Source organism: Marmota flaviventris, chromosome 5, assembly GCF_047511675.1.
Source record: "Marmota flaviventris isolate mMarFla1 chromosome 5, mMarFla1.hap1, whole genome shotgun sequence".
Classification (NCBI taxonomy): Eukaryota; Metazoa; Chordata; class Mammalia; order Rodentia; family Sciuridae; genus Marmota; species Marmota flaviventris.
In genome coordinates this window covers 143,364,518-143,390,075 of record NC_092502.1, presented here as the reverse complement: position 1 = coordinate 143,390,075, position 25,558 = coordinate 143,364,518, and the positions used below count along the sequence as shown (strand labels likewise).

Genomic DNA, 25,558 nt, shown 5'->3' with positions numbered 1-25,558 from the left:
CTATATAAACTTTAAGTACTTTTCTTGACTAGATTTGACTCCACATTTTACTGAAACCAATTTACAGTTGAAATAGAAATAAGAGTCATCATGAATACTTTCAATCTTTGTATAAGTTCATAAACAAATTAAATAAAATCCCTATGTATAAGAAAAAAACTGATTAACAAGAGGAAATAGATACTTCATAAACAAAAACGACAAGTCTGAAATACTCCAAAATCCACTATATAGTTAAGTATAACAAGGAATCCTCTCATTGCAAAGCACGTAGAATCAAGCAAAAAAAAGGAGACTGTACATCTTGGTATTTGCATTTTTCCATGTGCATCAGGTAGAGAAAAAAAAAAAAATGGGCCCACCCCATCCCCTCTCAAAGGTCTTCAAAAGATTTTATACTCAAAAATTGATTCCAAGCATTCATAACAAAAAGGTATTCTATTTGTTAGTAAAACACATTCAAAAAATAATCCATTCATCTTCAGCCTTGTGAAACTGGGAAAACACAAAGACCACATTTCTTACTTTTATTTCAACATTTAAAATATTCACAGGTGGAGAATCATATTCACTGATATCTCCATGGAAGATGTACAAACAAAGTGTACAGGCATTCCACAATTAACAGAATTACATATTTGTGACTATGTGCATGTTTATACTAGAGTATATCTGGAAAAACACTTTCTTAAAAAACTTGAGTGCTTCACTATTATTAATTTCCATAAAAAGTGAACCACGAAGAATTTCAGGAGAATACCTAAATATTGGTCAGCCATTTTATAATTTTCAAACTTTTATAATATTCTAACATAATTCTGTCTAGAACACTTAAATAATCAATATTCAATTCTTTCTCTTTTCTCCTCAGTAGCTAAGACAGGATGTAATTTCATTTTTCCCACGAAGTCTTTGTTTCTAAATACATTATGTAGAATAGATTCATCATCACAGCATCTTGACTAATTAATGAGGTAGGAATATTCTTTAAGAGAAGTTTTTAAGCAAAGAAAAAGAAAATAACCAAAATGCAAAGGGTTTTTCTTTTTCAGTCATTGTTCTTTAAAATCCAAAAGAACTGGAAATTGGTCTAATGTTCATATTTAAAAGAGAAAATACTGTAGAAGGCCCTGCTACTGAGTATATTAAAGGACAAAAACCTGAATATGGACATTAATTAAATTCATTTTTGGCATCACAAAGTAAGATAATATGCCTCAAAATGCCGAGCTTTCTTCTTGGGAGAAATCTTACTGAGGAGATAAAGTTTAAACAGAAAATAAATGTATTCTATTCTTCCGTTTCATTACAAGTTAGTCTGTTTTATTTTAACTCAATTTTCACCCTTACCTACAGAGAAAAATATTAATAATTTCAGTATACTACACATCCAGTAACATAAATGAATTTAGCAGTCAACTTACCATATAGCCAACACTCCTTATAAGATTTTACTAATTTTATGCCAAACAACCAGTAAATGCCTAGGTGATAGACTACTGTGCCATCTCAGTATAAGTAGATTGCACCCTCTGAATTCATGTAAATCTAGGAAATTTATCCATGATTCCTTCTTCATCTACACCAAAACCAAAGTTCTGTATAATTAACAACCCTTTCTCTGTGTCAAAAATAATACTTTTAAAAGTATCCAATATAGGACATTCATGTTCCCAAATAAGGGGGCATACCAATCAAGAATGATTTGTCTAAATACATACAGTATGTGAACACGTGAGTACCTATTATTTGATAGACTAAACTATCAGGGAAAAAAAAAGATCTATTTTAGCAATTTGCACCTAAAATAAATATATATATATATATATATATATATATATATATATATATATATATATATTTAAAAAAAAAAAAAAAAAGACTAACTGTGACCTGGCAGATGGTTTTAAAATTAAGTCCTTAAAATTATACTACAAAATGTTTTAAAACATAAGAATCATACTTGCTGAAAGAATAGTGCAATTTTCTTGATATGGTAGCCCTAAATGGCAGTAACCATTTGAGATCTGCTACCATAAACAACTTGTGAAAGTTATTTTTACCTCTAAGCCTTTTGAGCCTTTTGATTTTTACTATTCTACCTAGAATTGTGTTATCCTATTAATATGATTAAAATCTCAAAAATATCATTTAGTTTGAAGAAAATTCTTTCCTCTTTACATGCCACCTTCCTTAATTTCAGTACGTTTCCTTTACATTCTTTTATTAAGGCACACCATACCCTATTTATTGCTGCAAAGCCCCTGAAACATGCGCCTTAATTGTCTGCTTCACTACAGTTAAAATGAAAACTACTTAAAAGCATTTACTAAAATTAGTAACATTGTGTCTAGAATGCCATTGTCCAGTAGGCTAACTGCAAAATAACAAACTCTACTGAACCAAAGGCCAAAAATCCTAAACATGTGATCTTTCCCCTAAAAACTGACCACATTATCTAACTGCACCGGTAAAGCTCAGTGACCTCTCTGGCTACACATAATTCATACTCAAATATTATAAAATAAAATGTTAGGCCAGTAAGCTTTCACAGTTTTTATTAAATCCTAGTCTAGTTTAACAATATCTGATTTTACAGACATCATCCCATGGTGAACATGTTTACTAAGTGAAAGCTAATCAGACATCTAATCATTATTTTCTGTACACTAAGCAGTAAGATAACTACACAGAACACTATGAGGTAATGACATACACCTGCTTGAAGTTTTCATACAAGCCACATTACCAAACTGTATCTGCTCTAATAACTACTACAGGTTTAGTGATTGTAGTTCCCTTATTTTAAGTAACTTATTGAATCAACATTTTGACAGTTTCACTGACTTTTCAAATTAGCATAATATATTCAACAAAAAGAGTGAAATAAAAATGATTGTTATTAAGTGAAAATGAATTTAAAAAAAATAAAGTGACTGGGACAAATTTTGACATTTGGCTTGAAGAGATCATGGATTTCACAAATCTAATGTTAAAAAACTCAATGCAATACAAATCTTTTTCATGTAAAAACTGAGTTAAAACTAATAGGTCTATAAAACTGTTAATTTTGGCCTTAAAGAATATCTAGTCTTTTGATCAAAAAAGGCCACAACAGTTAAGATTGTAATTACTTGATTTTATTTTACACTAAGTGGTGGGCACAAAGCAATCCTCCTTAATAAAGTTGACAATTAGCTTCACTCAGAACATTTTTAATAATGCACATTAAAAAAAAGTATTCATCTTACAAATTGTTCTGCAATCCAAATATACAATAGCTTGGAAAACAACGTTTAGAAAACAAAAGCCAATGTAAAAAGACAGATTAAAACAACCAGAACAGTACAGGATATATATGGCTCAGATTTTACAGTTTTCTTACTGCATCATCAATGTCAGAAATCTGTTCCTTCAGCTGGCTCCATTGCTCAGGATTTAAAGAAATACCTAAAACAAAGTTTAAAAATTCAAAGTTGAAAATTTATTCAAGCTTGCTTATTTTCATACTTCCAAATAAAATATTATTTTACAATTGCCATTATTTATTATAATTTTGTTTGGTTGGTTTTTGTTTTTGTAGTGCTGGGAATCAACCCAGAGTCTTGAGTGTCCAACCACCTGCTCTTACCACTGAGCTATATCATTGGCCCCAAAACTACCATTCTGAATGGCACAATGCTATAATACTGAAAATTCAATCTTACTTTTTTTTTGTACCAGGGATTAAACCCAGGAGCACAACACTGAGCCACGTCCCCAGCCCTTTTTGTCTTTTATTTAGAGAAAGGATCTCACTGAATAGCTTAGTGCCTCACTAAGTTGCCAAGACTAGTTTTGAATTTGTGATCCCCCTGCCTAAGGCTCCCAAGCACTAGCATTACAGGCATGGACCCCTGGAAAATCTTACATTTTTATCTACAAACTCATCAGTTTCCTAAGTAGATCAAGCTTGTATCCAGTTTCTCTTCCCACAATACATCCTGCATGATGTCTATTACAACCAATGAGAACAAATGATGATTTGAAGATGCATCTCACAAATCATACTAGTAAGCTAAGTGGTCGAGGCTCAGATATGGCATATTAAACATCCATTGATACAAACTGAGTTTTAATTTAACACTTGTCCCAAATTCCACAGAAATTCAAGGTGAATGGATATTTTTGAGTTCTTCCAGAAACATTCATTTCACTTTGAAAAAATCCTGGGATGTGAGTCACACAGGACCTCTTGGAATGTATAGATAGGGTGAGAGTGCATTCTGGTTTCATGCTGTCAGGATTCAAATCCCAGCCTATTACTGTGTGACCCTTAAAAAATTAGTCTCCTCTCACCAGTAAAACGTTATTTACACGAAGGGTTGTTGTAAATTATTAAACTTGGTAATATGAAAAAAAAACTTGACATATTACCCACCTAAGTAAATACTTGAATTAATTTATTTCACAAAAAACTGCTGAGGCCATGAAACTGAAAGAATACACTGGGGCACTAAGGAAGGACTTGAAGCTAATCAAATTGTTTCCATAAATGTTTCAGGAACACACAACCTGGCATTAACCACTCTGAAACACCACAAATATCCAATCCAGAAACAACAACTTCAACAAGAAAACATAAAATGATATGAAAAATGGTGCATGCCTATATCTGGACCCAGGAGGATAAGGCAGGAGGATTACAAGTTCAAGATCAGCCTAAGCAACTCTGCAAGACCCTGTCTCCAAAAAGAAAAAGGCCATTAGATGTAGCTCAATGAGTAAAGTGCCCCTGAGTTCAATTCCCAGCACAGACCCCAAAAAAGGAAAGTATACAGAGGTTGCCTTTTAATAAGCCTGAAAACTGCATGAAACAAACATGTGGTACCTTGAAAACTGACAAAAAACAGAGTAGTACTAAATAAGAAAGCATTTTTTATCATCTAACGAGCAACCTCAAATAACTAAATGCCCAAAAATACAAATTTAGGTTGGTTTAACAAACGTTCTCTAGCTATTTGATAACTGAATAAAGTATGCTTCTCTACATGTAAACAGGATTGGGGCAGGATGAAGCACAAACAGAAGGACAGCAACCCACTTGAAATATACTATAAAGAATGATCTTAAGGAGCTGAATCAAAATATAAACCAGAATTTTTCCATTCCCAATTTTATAACTTCCCAGATAGTGCCTAATCTGCTTCAGAATTACTGTAAAATTAAAAAGAAAATTATGGGCTGGGGATGTGGCTCAAGCGGTAACGCGCTCACCTGGCATGCGTGGGGCACTGGGTTCAATCCTCAGCACCACATAAAAATAAAATAAAGATGTATCCACTGAAAAAACTAAAAATTAAATATTAAAAAAAAATTCTCTCTTTAAAAAAAATTATATTCTAATAAATTAGCCACCTATTAAAGTGGTATTAGCGTTGTTACTTTTCTTGATTTTATTCCCAACATATTTATTTTAAAAAGATAAGTATCCTGCTAAAAAAGGACTAGAAAAGGTTCATTGTTGGCCTCTGTGCCCTGCCAACATTATCTCAACTTAGAAATGTTTTAAGCTAGTCCCAACATTAGAACCAAATTAAAGAAATCAAAACTTACCTTTTCTTCCTGGTTTCATTTCACCTTCTGGATCCATCCAATATTCTCTAATATCAATTAGAACTTTCCCTTTAAAATCCCGAACACTGACGTACCTCATTTTTCCAATCTGCAAATAAATAAATGAACAAACAAAAATGTACCTCATTTTCCCAATCTGCAAATAAATAAGTAAATAAATTCCCCAAAACATAGAAGTGTTTCTTTTGACAGTGATGTCAGTGGTGTCCATATATTCACCATTTGCTGCAAACTAACTCTATCTTTAATCATGAAAATGATTAACAGTCTCAATATCAAAACTATAATACAAAGAAATCCCTGTTAAAATTATTTTTTAAAAGACAGAATAAAACAAAAGCACATCTCACATTTCCAAACATTTTTAAAATTATAAACATATAAACAGTAAAAATTTCAGCTGCTATGAAAGGCAGTAATGGAGACTCCTCAAAAATTAAGAGAGTTGGGTGCAGTGGCACATGCCTATAACATCAGTGGTTCGGGAGGCTGAGGCTAGAGGATTACAAATTCAAAGCCAGCCTCAGCAACAGTGAGGTAGCGAGGCCCTAAGCAACTCAGTGAGATCCTATCTCTAAATAATATACAAAACAGGGCTGGAGATGTGACTCAGTGGGTGAGTATTCCTGAGTTCAATCCCTGGTATCCCCCCTACACCTCCCAAAAGAAATTAAAACTAGAACTACAATATGATCCAGCAAACCCACTTTTGGATATATAGTATCTTAAATACAGAGCATCTTCCAAAGAATAGGTAGTTTGGTGATTTCTGTCACTATTTGAACATAAGTGTATATAGACAAACTAAGATGGTTACAATGTCAGTAGGCAATATAATCTTATGGGACCACCTATTATGTGATTCCTCACTGAATGAAATGCTTTAAGGAGCAGAACTTCATATCCAAAAGAAATGACAGCAGGTCTCCAAGTTATAAATTTGTATATTCATGTTTATAGCTGCACTGTTATTCACAATAGCCCCAAAAAAGATTACTACTCAGTCATAAAAAAGAAATCCTGTCACAACCAACAATACACATTAATCTTGAGTTTGTGACAAGTGAAACAAGCCAATCATAAAGCAACAGTAATACCGTTGACTCAATGTACCTGAGATATTTGAAAAGTCTAAAGCAGTCATAAATCACGGGAAAAAAGTAAAATGTGGTTATTAGGGCAGGGAGAAATAGGAAAGGGAATTACCATTTAATGTTTTGCAAGAGAAAAAAGGTTCTGCAGATCTGTTTCACAACAAGTGAATAAACATTTTTTTACCACAATAAAATCTTTAGTAAGGGCTCAGGCTGTAGCTCAGTGGCAAAGCACTTGCCTAGCATGTGTGAGGCCCTGTGATTCTTAGCACAACGTAAAAATAAACCAAAAAAAAAAAAAAAAAAAAGGCATACTGTCCGTCTAAATCTAAAAATGTAAATAATCCCTATTTATCATTAGTAAGCAAAATCTTCCAGTACAAACTGCATGCAACAAGAATTCATATACTCAGCTAGCTATATTGTTTGAACAATAATTCTGAATAGAGGAATACAGAGTTCCAGTCACTAGACAAGAAAGCTTTTCCTTTTGACATTCATTTCAAATAACAACTCTAAGGCATTTTAGTTGCAGTCAAATTGAGAAAACTATACACACACACACACAAAAAAAAAAAAAAAAAAACAACAATTTTTCAAAACCCTTACACTATTGTTTAACACAAACTACAATTCCAGGGGAAGCAAAACAGGCTTTACTCAACAAAACATCTGTAACCACTTTTCAAGGCTCAGTAAGTATAGTAAGAAAGCGTGTGGTACTGGAGAAAGACATACATACAGGTCAAGGGATTAGAATGCATTTCCTTACACAGAGAAATTAATTCTTTGTGAGATGTTAAGTCTACATGGATCACTAACTTAAAACATGAAAACTTAACTATAAAACTTCTAGGAAAAAAATTCTGTTTAAAATTTTTGTGGCCATGGAGTATGCAAAATAAGTCTTGGATAGGAAAAAAAAAGGATTAATCAAATGAGGGAAAAATTGATAAAATGGACTTAAATTTAACACCTTTCTTTAAATATTAATTCATAAAAGGCAAACCATATACCTGAAAAATATATTTGAAGTCTCACCCATAGACCCTTCAAGTTTCCAAGTAAGACTGAGAAAGAACAGTACAGATTCACTAAGACAATACTACTGTGGAGCAGAAGACTATAGAAAACGATGAGCCTACTAAATCTGTGAAGACCTCATCTCCAAGATGGATAAATAACACAGAGGCCACCTATCTGGGCAGGTCATCTCCTTCAGTCCTGGTCTCCATTCATCCATATGATTCTCTTAGGTTCATGTTCTTTCCTCTATTAAACTTATTTTTAAACTAGATTGCTGTTTAAAGACAAGAATTTCCCCTTAAGTTTAAAAACAAAAAGAAAATATTCACTGCACTTACTTTAACAAAGGATTTCCAAAATACTGTTACAATTTGGTAAGTAAAAAGACCTAGCTGTTAAAAAGAAAAAGGAAAGAGCGGAACAGATTGTTCATAAAAGATATAAAAGCAGCCAATAAACGTGATCAAAGATTTGAAATGAATTAAGACATTTGGGAAATGAGAGTGAAACCACAATGAGCTGCTACTACTACCATACACTCGTTAACTAAAATGGATAAAACTGAAGACTAACACTACCCAGTGAGGACGTGGAGCAACTCAAATCTCACATGTGCTTATGGGTGTTTAAATGGTACAGCTGCTTGAAAAACAATTTGTTATTTTCTTATCAAGTTACACACATATCTTGCCCATGATCCAGCAAATATATCTGGTTTGTATATCCAAATGGTCCTGCAGAAAGACTTGTCTGTTTGAGAATAGTCAGATTTATTCCTAGTAGGCCAAGACTTCACACCAGAATGTCCAAGGAAAATGGATAAACAAACTGGAGAATAAACATGAAGAATACTGCTTAGCATTAAGGAACCAACTACTGAAAGACATAAGAATCAATCTCAACACATTATACAAAAAGAAGCCAGACACACACACCCAAAGACAGACCATATGACTCCATTTATCTGAAGTTCTAGAACAGGGAAAATATATCTACATTGATAGGAGTAAGACCATGAGGCAGAGATATAACTATAACAAGAAGACCAAGACAGAAGCCTTGAGGGTGATGAAAATGTGCTGAAAACAAGACTGCATAAATTTATCACAGCTCATCAATTTATGCTTTTTATATAACTTATATGCACATAAATTGTACCTCAATAATATTTTTTTAAAAGATGAACTCGTTTAACACCAACCTCCCCCCATGAGGAAAAATGAATAAAATTCACAAATTCTTACAAAACACTAAAAAATAAAAAAAAATGATGAGGAGAAATTATAATAGGAATATACTAATTAAAGGTAGAAAAACTGTCCTTGCAATCACATTTCACAGTAAGAAATAACAGAATCAGAATACAGAATATACATATTTTTACATCTGCTTGTCATCTGGAGACTGACAGGAAAAAAATTAGCATTTTTATCAACAGAAGTGTGATTCTTAAAAAAAATTCTTTAGAAAACCTGATAAACGCTATGGGTTAAGAGGTTATGAATAATCCTTTCACATAATCTCATGACTCTTAAGGCCACCATTCATGCTTTTTCTCCCAAGTCAAAAAAACATTTGACTCAATGATTACTTTAAAAATAATTTCAGGGCTGGCAATGTAATTCAGTAGTACAGCACTTGTTTAGCATGCACGAGGCCCTACATTCAATCCCTGGTACCTCAAAAATAAATAAAAGGTGATTTTAAGGTATCCAGTTTTACCCTTAAATCACAAATCAATTAAGACAGCATTTCTGACCATTTGTGCCTAATTCTAAAGAAAATATAAATGAAAGTTCCCTGCCTCAAACATCCTGACCTTTCAAAAGACAGTACTGAGGGATTACAAGATAGCTCTTTCATCAGCCTTTTTTATCAGATGTCATCTCAGGCCAGTTATTTCCCTATAGAATCCAGTCCTCAAAATTCAGAACTGAAGAAATCAGAAGGCAAGCATCTAGGAATATTTCCTTATTAGTCAGAATCCTGACCAAATCATTCCAGAGTTTAAAATGATAGTGTAACCATTTGGGGATGTCCAACTCTCTTCAAATATTAGCGTTGCTTACATTTGATAAACATCACCTTTCCAGAATTTAAGACTTCCATAGTTCTAGTCTCAAGAGATAGATATTTAGCTTTTAAAAAAAAAAAAAATCCTGTCTTAAAACTAACTAAACCAATACCCCAGCTATTTTAATTTGGATTTCAGATCTGTTTCAGCAAAGCATGTCTCAAAGATTCTAATATACTCTCAAAAGATTCTAATTTGAGGACCTTGCAAAATCCAAAAAAGCTCTACTCTGTCTTTAAAGCACTTTGGAAATACAAAAACATATAGCTCTATTTTTTTAAAAAAAAACGTATAAAATACAGTGGGGTTACTGTTTTTCCTTCCAAAATCCTCATCCTTCATCCATCTTCCTAATAATCAAACAATTTTTACTAGCAAAAATAAAGGCCTCATTTAATATTATAAAATCAATATACTCAAATGTGTTCTTAAAATTATTAAAATTCAGTGTAAGCGTTAAAAAGTTTTCTATGGCCAAAAATCCATTTCAATAAAAAAGGTATCATGGCAATGAAATTAAATATTACATATCTCTTAGACTGTCTACATTAGATCTGTAGAAAACCTTTGAAAGTAAGTAAGGCCTTTGGGTTCTCCTACAGGCGAATTTTCAAAAGGTGCAGTATTTAATGGACTTAGGATGCCTAGGAACCTTTACAAATGAGGATTTGAGAATTGAAGTTCTTTATCGTGTCAGGAAGCTGGGGTAGGAGGATTACAAGGTTGAGGCCAATTTGGGCAACTTAATAAGACCCTATCTTAAAAAAAAAAAAAAAATTTTTTTTTTTTTTTTTAAACCGGGGATTGAACTCAGGGGCACTCAACCACTGAGCTACATCCCCAGCCCTTTTTTGTATTTTTTTAAATTTAGAAACAGTTGCTTAATGCCTCCCTAAGCTGCTGAGGCTGGCTCTGAACTCAATATCCCCCTGCCTCAGCCTCCCATGCTGCTGAGATTACAGGCCTGTGCCACCATGCCCAGCTCAAAAAAAAATTTTTAAGGGCTGGGAAATTAACAGAGCTCCCCTGGGTTCAATCCCCAGTACCACACAAAAGAACTGAACTGTTTTTTAGGGGGAGAAAAACCACCCCCTAAAAATAGATCTGTTTTTCACAAAAGTACTCTAACAAAATAGAATCTCTAAAATATGGGTCCTGGCTTCTTTATAAAATTAGAGATGGTGTGGGCAAGACTAAAACCCCCTCAAATGTCAAAGATGCTTCATTATTATACAAGCAAAAGTAGGCATAATGTGAGTGAGAGAAAAGCCCAAGAAACTTGCCTAGCAAATATTTTAAAATATTAAAATATTCCAAAGCAGTCCTTCCTTTTCCACAGAAGTGAATTATTCAGCCTTCTCAGGAATTCAATCTCCAACCTATACTTTTAGCCAGACTTTCAGGCTCAAATCACAAAGGTTTTGTAATTCCTGCGAAATCTAAGATCTTTCCCACTTTAAGTTATTCACGTAATTCCCCTCACTTGGAAAATGCTTCCTGCTTCCAATCTGCAAGGTTAGCTCCTCCTCCATTTCTTAAGGATTACATATCACTTCCTTAGAATAAAATACCCAGAACACCTACTCTCTCATAATAGAATCTGCTCCTTTAGTTCTCTGCCCTTATCAAAATTTTAACTACACATGTGTTTATCTGTGTAATTTCTGTTCCCATAAATTCTAGGAAGGTACAAACCACATCTACTTTGTTCACCACTGCAATCCAGAACCTGGCAAGGCCTGAATAAAACAGAAAACACAGTAACCATTCAATTTATTTTCTATTCAAAGCAATGAGGGCTCTCACATAATTCTTCCTCACATTTACTCACATTCTCTTATCAAAATAACCTACTCTGCCCTTTGTTCCTCTGTTACACATTCACCAAAGGATTCAAATCTATAACTAAACAATTCATCTGCATTTTGTCTCTTTTCTTTCTCCACATTATTACAAAGTATTTCAAAGCAAAAATGAAAAAAAAATTTAACTTCTATATTTCACTATATGTTTATCCTAGCACTACATCTTTCAAAGCCATCAGCAGGTCAAAAGTACAGACCAATCTAATTTTCTAATCAAATAAATATGTAGAGTCATATTCTGTCCAACTTTTGACTTCAATTAATACCTATGCCTCCTTGAAACACTTATCCTTTTTTTGTTCTTAATTTTCTTTCACCATCTCCTCTTGACCTACATTCTTTCTTCTTCCATCTTCTACTTGAATATCAACAAAGACATAATCTTATCAACTTCTCTTTTCTCTGATTTAAGCTTTCTTTTCTTTCAGTGGATGGCTTTAGTCAACCATGCTGATGGCCCGCCCAAGACTTCCAGGAGGTTCTACTTATTTTGTTATATTTACAATCAGGTCCAACTCCTTGATGATGGTTCTCTAGTCCCCTGTTCCTCATCAGTATCTTTGTCATCATCACTATTTCTCCCTTAGGAGAAAAACCACCTTACCCTTACTACATACAGATTAAAGTCTACAACTATCTCAGCAATCTTACCAGTAACCATTTATCACTAATGCCTCTTCCCTCATAAATTATATACTAAGGCCAATTTCAAGTCTCCTTAAAAACATAAGAAACCCAAGAAAAGAAGCTATGCTAGTCCTCTGCAGGTGATTTCATCAAATCCTTAATAACCTTCCCTGACTTTACCTATTCAAGCCACTCTCCTTTACTGTTAGACATGTCATATTGCTGTTTCTCCTAAAATAATATCTTAATCCATACTTCACAGTCCAGTACTTAACCTACCTCTTCCAAGTTTCTTCCTTAAATGTGAAGTTCTCAGCCTCTTTCGGGGGATTTCTATACCATTTGAATTTGCATTGTTTTAAATACAGCAAAACTACAGACTATTCTAGACTTTAACAACAACCCAGCATCATATAAATTTCTTTCATTTCTCACTTGTTCTCTCATCTTAATAGTCTTATTCAAGAGGATTATCACACACAAAAAGACTTTCTGCAACATAGATCAAGATAGTTTTAACATTCTTCTAATCAAGTGAGACAATAATCCTCTGACTCTAAGGAAATGACCAACTTTACCTGAAACATATTATCATCTCTGCTGCTGCTGCTCTGTTTGGAAGATGACAGAGCTCTCGAAGTTTCACCAGTCTTTTGCTTCTTTACAGGTTTTTCTGGAGCAACTTGCTTTTTCCTCTTTAACTTGAAAGAAAAAGAACATGATAAAATTTGCTGTATTCTTATTTAAAAAAAAAAAAAAAAAAACCTCAAGTTAAAAAAATTATGTTACTTTTAGAGATTCAGAAGACCACATTCGTTGTGTAAGAAAAAACCAAAGTTTCACTCAACAATAGAACTATGAATTTAACCTACATGTTTATCTAATAATGTTTTCAAACCCTCTTTTCACAATCACAGAAGATACTTCAGGCATTGGGTTTTAGCCAGAGGACAGGTATTTTGTAGAGTGGGAGCATACGAAAAGAATTCATTGGAAGATGACAGGGGGAAAAAAAATGGAAACCCACTGCTTTTGCATAAAACTTCTGAAAACCAAAGATCTACCAAAGCTCAAAAATTACTTTTTTTTTTTTTTAAACAAAGGAGGTATACTTATTAAGAATACTGCCAATTTACTCCATTTCTGGGAAACATTTACTTATGCCCTGCCTATTCCAAAGGAGATTTAAACTGGTTTAAGGAACATATAGTTAGGCAAAGCAAAGCATTATTTGGCTGGGTGCAATGGCACATGCCTGTAATACTAGCAGCTCAGGAGGCTGAAGGAGGAGGATCACAAGTTCAAAGCCAGCCTGAGCAATTAAGCAAAGCCCTAAGCAACTTAGTGAGGCCCCCATCTCAAAAAAGAATCAATAAAAAGGGTTGGGGAGTGTTAAGTGCCTCTGGGTTCAATTCCTGGAAAAAAATATATTATTTTGTACCAGGCACTGAACATGAACGAATCAAGAACTTCCTCTTTACAAAAAAAAAAAAAAAAGCCCCTGAAGATAGTAACGTGCTAAGACTAGAATTCAAAATCTGCTTAAATTATTATAAAAGCTTTTTACATAGCCTTATTCTCAAAATAAGTTAACAAGATGGATGTAGGGTGTACGCCTGTAGTTCCAGCTTCTTGGGAAGCCGAGACAAAAGGATCACTTAAGCCCAAGAGTTTGGAACCAACCTGGGCAACAGGGTAAGACCCCATTCCCACCCTCCCCCCCAAAAAAGCTAATCACTAATAAACCACTAGTTTCCCAGCTCAAACAGTAGAGGGCAGTCATGTTCCTTCTTAGTGGTGAAGTGTAAACTAATATTTTAAGTTGCTAAATTAATGTACTAAATTAGTTGAAGCTAGGTAATACTATTCACATATAGGTGTTTATGAAATAAAAAAAAAAAAAACCATGATGTATTTAATATAAATGTCCACAAGGTTAATACTACTATTTGGATTTGAGACAAATGGCAAAAATAAAATAAATTATTCTTTAAATCAAGATCTAATTATTCTCTGTTGAATAATGTATGCCTGGTACAGCAAAGTTCAATACAAATTTGTTATATGAACATACTCAAATGCTATACTGATATAAATTTTTTAATTAAGAAATTCACTCAATTCACAATTATCTCTTTGAATCCTTACACTAAAATTGAGGTGATGTTATATTCTGTACTTACACTTCAAGGATCCAACTTCTCTAAGATTCTCCCATAAGCTCTCCCTTTTCTCTTAGCTAGTACTGCTTGGGGAACAGGGCATGAGGGGCCCGCTGCTAAATAAAGCATAAAATCTTGGAAACCACAGATCTACAAAAGCTAATTACTTATTTTCACAAAGGAAATATAGTAATTAGGAAGAAAGCCATCAACTAATTCCATTTCTAGGATATGAATGTTTATTCATATATGTAAACTTCTATAAGAATAGGTCTGTGTGGAAGGAAGTCTTGACCGCAGCAAGTGAGATGCTCCGTTATGCTCCACTGAGACGCTCAGTTAAGTGGAATGCAGAGTTTACAGAGCAGTTGTCATCTAATGCAGAAAAAGCCCATTCTGTGAAAATGGGTTGGTTCACCACATCAGCTTTGCTGGAAGATAATTAAACTAAAAGGAAGGAATCAGAGCAAATAATATTCAAACTTAAAATGTAGCAAGCCCAAAATTCAGGAATATTTGTGGGCAAATAAACACAGATGACTGAGAATGCTGGCATTTAAAAATTCAGCTAATTCGGCTCAACTACTACAAATAATATCTACAGATTAGTCACATTTCTGAATAACAGCAAGTAGTATCTCTGGCCTAATTAGAATTCTATTCCCCTAGAGTCAGTCTACGGAAATTATTCTTCGATACTAAGGTTTCTAAAGGTTCTCAATAAAGATTTTGTTAAGTAGAATGTAGGTCTAAATCTGTACCTTCGAGTCAGCAGGTATGGATGTACAAAAAAGCATACTAAGTACTTTTAGTCAAGTGATCCAAAGGTCATTCTGCATTTTCAGAAACTCACAGATTTTCATGTTAGTACTGGGTTATGCCTTTTACTATCTCTTGGAAATAGATGTGGGCAATATTGCTAAATCAAGCATCACAAAAATGACCTGATGCAGTAATAGTCACCTTTTTCTCAACTTCACTGTCAGAATCACTTCCCGATGAGCTTGAAGACACAAGTTCCTTTGATTTAGGCATTCTGGAAAAAAAATGCATTATGTAAATAAGTTACAAATAGCTCTACCACCTTCAAAAAAGAACAAGTTTCTTGGTTCATTCTATCATCTTATGGCACTAAAGTTGCTATATTGAACACAAAGGTTCATTAACAAGGGTTAACCTACATTCATGACAAGCAAAGTGAAATGTTCTGAACCTAGTTATGAGAAAGAACTAAATTCACCTTTTATCTTGTTCAAAGTCAATGGGTCTTTTCAATGCTTCATTATAGAAGGATCATAAGTTTATGGAAGGGTAGAGTCAAGAAAGCAGCTTACAATTACTGTTAAAACCAGAAGAAATGTAGATAATTCTATTTAGTACTACTGTACACTTCTCACTAGATATCAGACTAGAGATCACTGAAAATGGACCTCAACATTAACACAACACAGGAATCAGCTGTACTATGCAAAGGTGATATCTAATTAATTTTGCCATTAGAATCATATCTTTTACCTATTCTGTATGTTAATTTTAAATTTTTGGCAACACTATCAGAATAACAGGTACTAATTCAGAGTTCACAAAGTTATCCATAATTCGACTTTACCCTCATTTTTCTACTTGGAAATAAATTTGAACAATATGTTTCTGTGAAAGGCAAAACCCCCTACACAGATAATCTAATGCTTTGCTTATAAATGGATGTTTACCTAGTGCCTAAGCATAAAGCAGAGAGCAGAGGCTTTTGCCTAAATCTCAAATCTCCTGGAATTCCAAGGCATGTGGGTACCTCTTTTAAGGAACTTTTACTACCAGGTGTTAAAATGCTAATCATCAAATTGCCTTTAGCTCCCTCCAGGTCTGAAGAGTCTAGGTCCTTATTAAATTTTTGTATGCCCTAAAGGGCCTAATAAACACAACACACTCTGTAAATATTGAATATAGGGGGAAAAGACTTGAAAATTCATAATCTAGCTCTGTATATTAAACTTGCATTGGCACTGGCATTGACTGTTTCGCAATAGGAGGTCAAGGTTGAAAAAAAAAGTGGGCCATCTCAATCCTGACCATGAAATTCAAAAAAGCTCAAATCGTGCCCGACCGGACCATGCAGATTTTAATAAGTAATTTCTTAAAAATGAGAAAAGCAAATTCAGAGGGAAACAGCATCTTTCATAACCAAGTTTCATATGGTTTTCCTGTTGCTGCTCCATTTTACAACCTAATCTCCAAAATCAAATTAGCTCAGTTTTCTATGCTCGCTAATACAGCTGCCCCCACAAAAAAAAAAAAACCTTTCTAAGATGCAATTGAATATAATCTATTTTTCACTTGCAATCAACCATAACTATCGTCTATTAGCCAAAGCTGCCTGGGACCTAACACCATTTCAAAGAACTATCTCTTATTTAACTCAAATTAAGTCCATTCAAGAAGAACGCAAGGGAGGGTGGCTAAAGCCAGCCTCTAAACTTTTGACAAAATATATCGTTACTTAAGCTTAATGAGGTTTTACTGTTCCAAAGGATGGGGCGAGCGCATAATTCTGGCAAATGGTAAGTGAAGAAACTATTGTAGAATTATGTACAAGACGCAAACAAAAAAATCTTCAGCCTTTGCTGACCGCGTGGAGGAGGATTAGAGAAAACGTGGTTAAGACAAACTAGGACTGACGGGCACAGGATTGCGTACAAAGGTGCCAAGAACAGAGAAGGGGGTCGCGCGCCGCCAGGAAGCTACTAGAACCAAGGGGCTAGAAACTGCTGGGGCGAGGGGAGGCAGGTCGGTCGGAGGGGGCGTGGGAGGCGGCGAAGTGCGGAGGAGACGATGTGGGAAGGGGAGGGACTTGCACCAAGCGCCATTTTCTCCTCTCGCTGCGTTCCGCCGCCCCGCAAGCCAGCCATCTTCCCCCACAGCCCCCTCCCCACCGCGTCCGCTCTCACCCTTCCCCACAGCGCCCCGCTCCCTTAGCGGCCAGGGTGAATGAAGGCCGAGGGAGGCCGTGGTGGGGGCAGGCCTCGCACGCGCCCCGGCCGTCGCCCCATTGTCCCGGGGTCGCCCGGTCCCCTAGCCGCGGCTCCTCGCCCCCGCCCAACCGCGTCCCGCCGCCCGGGAGCGCCCTGTCCGCAGCCTGGCCTCGGTTCCCCAAGACGGGCGCTGGCACAGAAGGCCCAAGTGCGCGAGGCGCCCTGTCGGGCACAGAGGAGGGGATTCGGGAACGCCAAGGAAGGAACAGGCAGGTCAAGCATAACCGACATTTCCTGCGGCCATCGCCCAGAAGGCCACGGGGATACCGGCGACTGGGTGGAGGCGGGGCCCGCATACTCACGCTCCGTTTCTGCAGTCGACAGCCTTCTGCTCGCTGGCTCGCGACTGACAGAGAACCGGAAGTGACGGCAGACTAGAGAGGCAGGCCCCGCCCCGTTGGAACATGCACACGTGATGGGGCGTGGCCTCCCCGCGGAAACCGACACCTAGACCCTTTCCAGGGCCTTAAAGGGGCCTCCCCTCGTTCTGGGGGGTTGCCGCTGAAGTGAAGTGCCTTAAAGATTGAACCTAACCTGAGAAGGAATGAGGGTGCGAATTAAACATGAAATGACAAGCATTGAACTTTGCACTGGTTCAATAAATGTTTATTCTATTGAAACGAAGAGACCGAGACCGTACTAAAAAAGAAAGCATGCTGGCCCATTTTCCCAGAAATTTTGCCTCTTCATATCCCATTCACCCTCAGTATCTAACTATGGCTGCTAAAATCCAAAGGAAGGAAGCCACAGCCCCAGCATTTAATTCCGCAAAGTGTAAGAAATCTTAGCAGAACTTATTAGACACACAGCCCTTAGGCCTAAATTGAAGTCATGAAGGTGTAAGGTACTTCACAGTAGGAAAAAAAAAAAAAAACCCATTCTATAAGCAGAATAAGCTATTATTTGAACATGTTTGGTGAAGGTTTACTACAACCAAGGATCAATATATTTATTCAACAAAGATTTTGCCAGCACCCACCATGTGCCACACACTGTATGAGGTGCTGTATATATATTACTCATCCTAATGAGCTTTTTCCAAAATAGGGATGATTATTCTCTCCATCTTATAGATGAGGAAACCAAGGGTCAACATGGTTAAATTAACTAGTTAATTAAGGATTCAAACTTTGCACTAACTCATATTGCTACTTACTAAAAGAGAATGGAAAACCTCTATCCCATTTCCTATTACTTTCAAAAAAAAAATGAAACACTGATTGTATAATTCCTTATGTATGAAGTTCCAAATATAGGCCAAAATAATCTATGTACTGACCTCTGGGTCAAGTTGCCCTGGAGAATGTCATTAAGGACAAGTATAAAGAAAACTGCTGTGATGCTGAAATATCTGGGTACTGCTTACACATGTGTTTCAGTTGTAAACTTTATAGTACATAAGATATACTTCAATAAGATAGTTAAAAAATAAAGTGAAAAATTAAAATTATAAAAAGATGAACTGCACCCAATAACCACAGTTTCAGCTTGGTAGCTTGGGAGCCTGGAATTTGCACACCCAAAGGCAGTTAGGGAAACTCCTGCATGGACACTATGGTCAGATGACCAAAGTTTCCTAGGGATCAATAGTGCCTCAGGGCTTTGTGTTGAGGCCCATTCCTCAGGATATCTGGTCAGAGAAGGCTCACATACTGGGTTAACTAGAGGATTATCAGGCTGCCTGGGCCCTGGAAGCCACGAATATGGTTCTCCCTGGAAAGCTGGGTGCTGGCTGAAGAAGGAACAGGGTTCAGAGCCAGTCATAACTTCCCTTCCCTCTCCTCCAAGTTAGAGCTATAACTCCCTTTAATCCAGTACAGGGAACTGCTCAAAGTCCATTCCCAGCTCATTCACTCATTCAGTATGAGTGAATATAATCTCAGTTGAAGTCTCTGTACATGTTTGGAGTATGCATTAGGAGTAAAAAAATAAAATAAAATCTGTTTTTCTAAATTCAACCCCAGTGGGTTCCAAGCAACTCTACTTTGAGATCCACTTGCATTCATTGCATGCATAGGAGAGAGTGCCAACCTTCCTTTTTGGCACAGCCTTGGAATTGTGCAGACTCAAAGCTGTCACCAAAAATAAATTTCTGGGCCTCAAAGAGCAGCAGAAGAGGAGGCATGCTCAGGAGGCAAAGGAAGCCTAAGTCCCCAGTAGAGCAGCACATATTAAGGACTGTGCCCAATCGTGACTACCAAGCCCTAGGTTAGTCACATTCCCTGCAGTAGGAGATCTAAGAGGTGTATTCGGATGGCTGCCACACCAAACATAGTGATGCAGAATCCCAAAATATGAAGAAGGTCAGCAGAGAATTTGTAAGGGATTTGGCAAAGTAAAAGATTCTATAGAGGGGGCTGGGGATGTGGCTCAAGCGATAGCGTGCTCGCCTGGCTTGCGCGGGGCGCTGGGTTCGATCCTCAGCACCACATAAAAAATAAAATAAAGATGTTGTGTCCACCGAAAACTAAAAAATAAATATTGAAAAAAAAATTCTCTCTCTCTCTCTCTCTCTCAAAAAAAAAAAAAAAAGATTCTATAGAAGGCTGGGTTGTAGCTCAGTGTTAAAAGTACTTGCCTAGCACATGTGAGGCACATTGGGCTCAATCCTCAGCACCACATAGAATAAATAAATAAATAATAAAGGTATTAAAAAAAAATCCTACAGAAGCCAAGAACTGCAGACCAGAAGTCAGAGGAGAGTCAGTGGGTTTTTTTAAAAAAGGGAGTGTTTGAGTCTACAGATGGAGGAATTACCCCAGTTCCTGGGTCCCCACCTACCCCCACCTTTCACCCCAGAAAAGGGCTATATATTCTCTGGAAAAAATGGAGAGGCACAAATGAAATGTGTGGAGGGGATGTGAAGTAGAGGACACAGGAGATTGAGTTGAAGTCTGATCATTAAATGTGAAAGCACACCTCCCCAAACTCTTCTAACACTGCTTGACTTTTTTTATATATATATATATTTTTCAGTTGTTGATAGACCTTTATTTTATTTATCTTTATGTGGTATCAAGCCTAGTGCCTCACACATGCTAGGCAAGTGCTCTACCACTGTGCTACAGCCCCAGCCCACTGCTAGATTTTTTACAAGATCATATGCAGACAAAAATACAAACTGAGTATATTTAAGTATATTTTGCAAAACTTAATCTAAGGAAATAAAAGAAAGCACAAACATAAACACTAGTACTGCTCACAGTCTGAGGACCCCACAAACCTCCACGCCTATCTTAAAAATAAATAAATAAAAATCATGTTTTATATTCATGGTAAACTTAGTGCACTTAATATGGCATCTCCAGCATCTCCATCCTTTCTCCTCCTGTGCTGGTGATCCAACCCAGGGCCTTCTCCCTTTAACAAGCATTTTTATTCAGGTTCTCTGTCTCTGAGGGAACTAGGCAGTATGCCTGCTTTAAGTTTGGGTTTCAGTTCTCCGAGTCGGAGGTGAAGAGTTGTTAAGGAAGTGTGCATTTTTAGAAGCGGGGAGGCCTGATGCTTTGCATGCAAATTTAGTTACCTCAGTTTTCTTGGGTGTGATACTTTGTGAAACTACTAGCAAACCCTTGATCCTAAATGATGTCTATTAAACAAAAATACAGGAAATTCAAAAAAATAAAAATAAAAATAATTTCTTAGACTTAGGTAAAAAGAAGAAGAAATTTAAAAAAAATAGAGCTGTGATAACTGGAAAAATACTGGAAGGCCTAATTCACATGCATTTGTACAGGTTGGGATTGGGTGAGTAATAGCTCCTTTTATAGGAAAGTTCCTAGAAGGCATCTTTGGATGTGAAAGGATCTCCAACACATACCTCTTACTCCGGAGCTTGGTCTGGAAGAAATGGATGATGCAAAAAGTAAGCTAAATAAATGTGCTGCATTTGGAAAATCAGGAGGTATCTCAGAAAGGGCAGTTTGGGGGATCAGAAATGAGAATGAATAAAGGAAAAAGCTCACTAACTGTGAAGTACCAGAGTTTGAGGAGACAACCAGAGAGAAATTCCTGGAGGCTGGGGAGCTGCTAAGTAGTTCCCAGGATGCATTGTGCTAACACCCCTTTACACACTCTTTCCAGAACTTCAGAAAAAGGCTCATTCAAGTAGTGAGTCATTATTCTGAAGTATTACCCCACATGCCTCATGTGCCTAGAGCTTCCTGCCTTTCCGACCCATACACACATTCCCCATTTTGTTAGCACAGGGTACCATAAGGAAAAGAACATTAAAGCAGAGAATAGCAGCCAGATGCTTGGCTTCTGACTTTTCAGCTATTATGGTTCTAGACATAAATTAAAGATTTAAGATAATATATGATTAATCAGACCAGTTCTTTCTGCCTCCAACGACTCCCATCAGATATTCTTGAGATTGTGGAAGGGAATAGTCAGAAGAGAAGAAAGGTGAGACCCCTAGTCTTGAGAAATAACTCTGCTCCCTATTCTTAGGACAACCCTGGGGAAGAAAGGAGCCATCAAATCCTCGAGGGTTTTGGGATATAAGGAAGTGAGAGATCCACTCTGACCCTGCCCCAACCCCCCCCCCCCCCTCCACACTTAGTTCTTATATGAGCTCTTTGGCTGGATCCAGGAACCCATTTTAATAACAAGAGAAAAGTATGAAGGTCTTATTAAATTTACATATACATGGGGATCCTCCCAAGAGAGTGAAGTAGGAGAAAATGACAAGCATGATGCTTTTATACTTTTTAGACAACAAAGAACGATAAATTTGTGAAGAAATGACAGGACAAATGGGCTAGTACGGTAAACTCTAGGGATGTTACTAAGAAATACATGGGGTCAGAGGACATAGAAACAAATGGAAGAGGAGGAGGAGCTTCAAAGGGTTTGTTCATTAAGGCTCATTGAAGCCTAGTCTCTGATGATCAAGGCTAGTTTCAGACCTTGGTGTAATGAAAGACAACCCTCCCAAAAGATTATTTTTAATATAATTTTTTAGTTGTACATGGACACAATACCTTTGTTTTATTTTTATATGGCACTAAGGATCCAACCCAGGGCCTTACATATGTTAGGAGAGCACTCTACTACTGAGCCACAACCCCAGACACCCCCAAAAATCTTGATGGCTTGCTGCCTGTAGGGAAAGACAGGCCAGATGGATCTTTTGGAAGAGACAGTTCCTCAAGCAATTTCAGCTTAAATAGTCAAACATCATTCTGGTATGTTTTGAGAGGGTTCTGTCCTTAATTCTCTCAGGAATCTGAAAGCAAAGCAAAACCAAGGCCTTGCTTTCCAGGTGTTCAAGTTCTAGGAGTCCTCTGTACCCTGCAGGGTGTTGGTAGAGATATTTGTGCAGTACATCAAGGATGGCAGGACTAAGGCAGTCTCATTGAGAACAATCCAGGGTGCCCAGAACTGTAGAATGTCTTCCTTTCTGGCTGAGAATGGCACAAACATCACTGACAGCAAGAGGATCTTGGGAGTCCTTGCAGTCTGGACAAAATCTCACCAACCATGACCTGCAAAAAGTGGGCAGAATAAGGGCACCACAAAAAAATATCAGGAAGAAGAAGTGATAGCTGGGGGCGGGGCGGTGGCTCGGGAGGCTGAGGCAGGAGGATCATGAGTTCAAAGCCAGCCCCAGCAAAAGCAAGGCACTAAGCAACTCAGTGAGACTCTTTCTCTAAATAAAATACAAAATAGGGCTGGGGATGTGGCTTAGTGGTCAGGTGCTCCTGAGTTTAATCCCCAGTACCTCCCACCCAAGACCAGAAAAAAAAAAAAAAAAACAGAAGTGAGAGAGTTAAGAATCAGGCAAAATGAACCATTAAGCATGGACAGATGGAGAAAACAAAAAGTGGCATTCCACCACTTTTTGTGATGTTCTGACACCAGAGAAGCCCACCCCACCCCTGCCCAGGATTTAGATGGGGAGAAAGAGGAAAGGGGAGAAATCATGAATTTGACCTGAAATTGGCTAAGATGAATTTTCTGTCAGTAGATGGAATGGTGATCTTTAAGCACAAAAAACAAAGAAAGTCACATTTCTTGAGAGCACAAGAATCACACCAGTAACAAAAGGAGAAAACAACAAATAAAGGGAGAAGAACAGTGACACGGGAGTACAGAGGAAGGTCGGAAGCCTCTGGCTTAAAGAAGCCCAGGCTAAAAGCAGGAAAGCAGATCACAACACAAAATAACCAGGAGAACATAAATTGCTCCAGAAAATATTGGGGAAACTTAGCAAGAATGCTGGAAGTCCCACAGCACACGGGATGGTAGTGCTAGCCATTCCATTTGCATACAAAAAGATGTAGCAGCTTTGAATGTCTTGGGGACACCCAGAATAGGGTCATGTGGATCATATAGGCTAAAGGGAAAATAAGTGAAAGGGAACCCTGGGCATCTGAAAAGCTGCAAAGGGACAGGGTACAATATAAGGGTTGCAGTGAACTAAATATTTGTGCCCCCACCCCTCAAATTCTAACTTCCAACCAGATGTATTAGGAGGTGAGGTCTTTGGGAGGGAGGTGATGAGGTCAGAAGGGCAGAAACTTTATAAGTGGAATTAGAACTTTCATAAGAAGAGAGAGAGCCCTCTTTCTCTCCACCCCCCATACTCAGTATTAGGGATTAAACTTAGGGGTGCTCTACCACTGAGCTATATCCCAAGCCCTGTTTATTTTTTTGAGACAGGATCTTGCTAAGTTGTCCAGGCTGTCCTTGAACTTGTCTCAGCCTTAAGAGTAACTGGGATTACAAGCATGCACTGTAGCACCCAGCTCCTCTCTCTGCTCCCTGTCAAGAGAAGCAAAAAGAAGATGGCCATCTACAAATCAGAAGGCAGACCATAACCAGATCTGCAGACACCTTGATCTTACACTTTAAGCCTCCAGAACTGTGCAAAATAAATACTTTTTAAGCCACCCAGTCTATGGCATTTCTGTTATTATCACGTAAGATGACTAACAGGGGTGGTAAACCATTGACACCAAGAAGAGACACAGGAAGCATCTATCTTTGCAGGTCTGAATTATATCCCTCAGAGGCACTGAAGTGAGAATAAGGGGGCAGGGGAAGCCTTGCTTCACTGGCTTTGAAGAAGATGAAAAACGAGTAATTTTCTTTCTCTCTGCCTTACCTCACTAAAGCTACACCTAGAAAGTTATGCCTAAAGACCGAAGGAAGGAGCCATCAAGTGCTATAGGTTCACCTGGTGTTATGAAGGCCTGATTCAGTACCACATATCACCAAATCAGAAAGCCAACAGCAATCCAAAACCAAGAGAGCAGACTTGCTCTGTGAGCTGCAGTAGGCAATGCTGGTCACCTGGAGACCCAAATGGATAGTTTGATACAGGTGCAAGGGGGAGAAGAAAGGACTCCATTTGCTCCCCAGTGGGAAGAACTGTGACCCACTCACTAAAACTTTCTTCCACCCAACAAGCTACTAGAGGCCCTTGTATTATATCTACTCTCAATGATTAATTTTTATAGTACAATATAAAATGTTAATTTGTAAATCAAAAAGTTTAATATTCCTTCTCACTCAAGTGATTATAAATAAACATGAACTATATGTAAGGTCACATGCAATGAGTAACAGGAATATATTTAAGGAAGGTATTTAAATACAAACTGCTGAGCAGTTTTCATCCAGGGTGACTTTTCTGAACTTGGTAATAGAGTTATTCTTAGATCTAACTTCCATTTGAAATGCTGTGTCACCTTTTACAGAAGAATTCACTTTATAACGGCAAGTATATGTGCACAGGATTTTCACAAAGTGAATAGCATAACTCCTCTTACTGCCTTACTTAATATACTATAAAATAGTATAATTAGTTTCTAGTAAACATTCCTTAAGCTACTTCTGAAAGAGTAAATTCTTCAAGAATCATCTTCTTGTAGGTTGTTATGGCTTAAATAATAGATGTTCCCCAAAAGCTCATGTGTGAAACAATGCAAGAACATTCAGAGGTGAAATGATTGGGTTATGAGAGCCTTAACCCAATCAGTGAATTAATCCCCTGATAAGGATTAACTCAATGGTAACTGATGGCAGGTAGGGTGTGGCTGGATGAGGTGGGTCACTA

At 37.1% G+C, this 25,558-nt stretch overlaps 1 protein-coding gene across 2 annotated transcripts; it reads right to left on the bottom strand.

Moving 5' to 3' along the window:
* Window positions 1–513: 513 nt before the first annotated feature.
* On the bottom strand, window positions 514–17,877 carry Sub1 (SUB1 regulator of transcription). Of its 2 annotated transcripts, none has more exons than XM_027936279.2 (5): window positions 17,796–17,877; window positions 15,428–15,500; window positions 12,881–13,003; window positions 5,596–5,704; window positions 514–3,450 (listed from the first exon to the last, which is right to left on the bottom strand). In XM_027936279.2, exons 2-5 carry the CDS (start codon window positions 15,497–15,499, stop codon window positions 3,371–3,373), a joined length of 384 nt encoding a protein of 127 aa, XP_027792080.1. In that variant the 5' UTR covers window position 15,500; window positions 17,796–17,877; the 3' UTR covers window positions 514–3,370. The 2 variants fall into 2 exon arrangements, with proteins under 2 accessions (XP_027792080.1, XP_071468744.1); XM_071612643.1 differs by having other exon boundaries at window positions 12,881–12,997.
* Between the last annotated feature and the right edge of the window lie 7,681 nt (window positions 17,878–25,558).

What these genes read in the sequence shown, in the direction of transcription:
- Sub1 (XM_027936279.2), bottom strand. Translation starts at nt 15,499, where the DNA reads ATGCCTAAATCAAAGGAACTTGTGTCTTCAAGCTCATCGGGAAGTGAT. An exon ending in ACAGTGAAGTTGAGAAAAAG is followed by an intron (nt 13,004 to 15,427) that starts GTGACTATTACT and finishes TTTTCTTTCAAG; the next exon opens with TTAAAGAGGAAAAAGCAAGT. An exon ending in AATGAAACCAGGAAGAAAAG is followed by an intron (nt 3,451 to 5,595) that starts GTAAGTTTTGAT and finishes ACTTTGTTTTAG; the next exon opens with GTATTTCTTTAAATCCTGAG.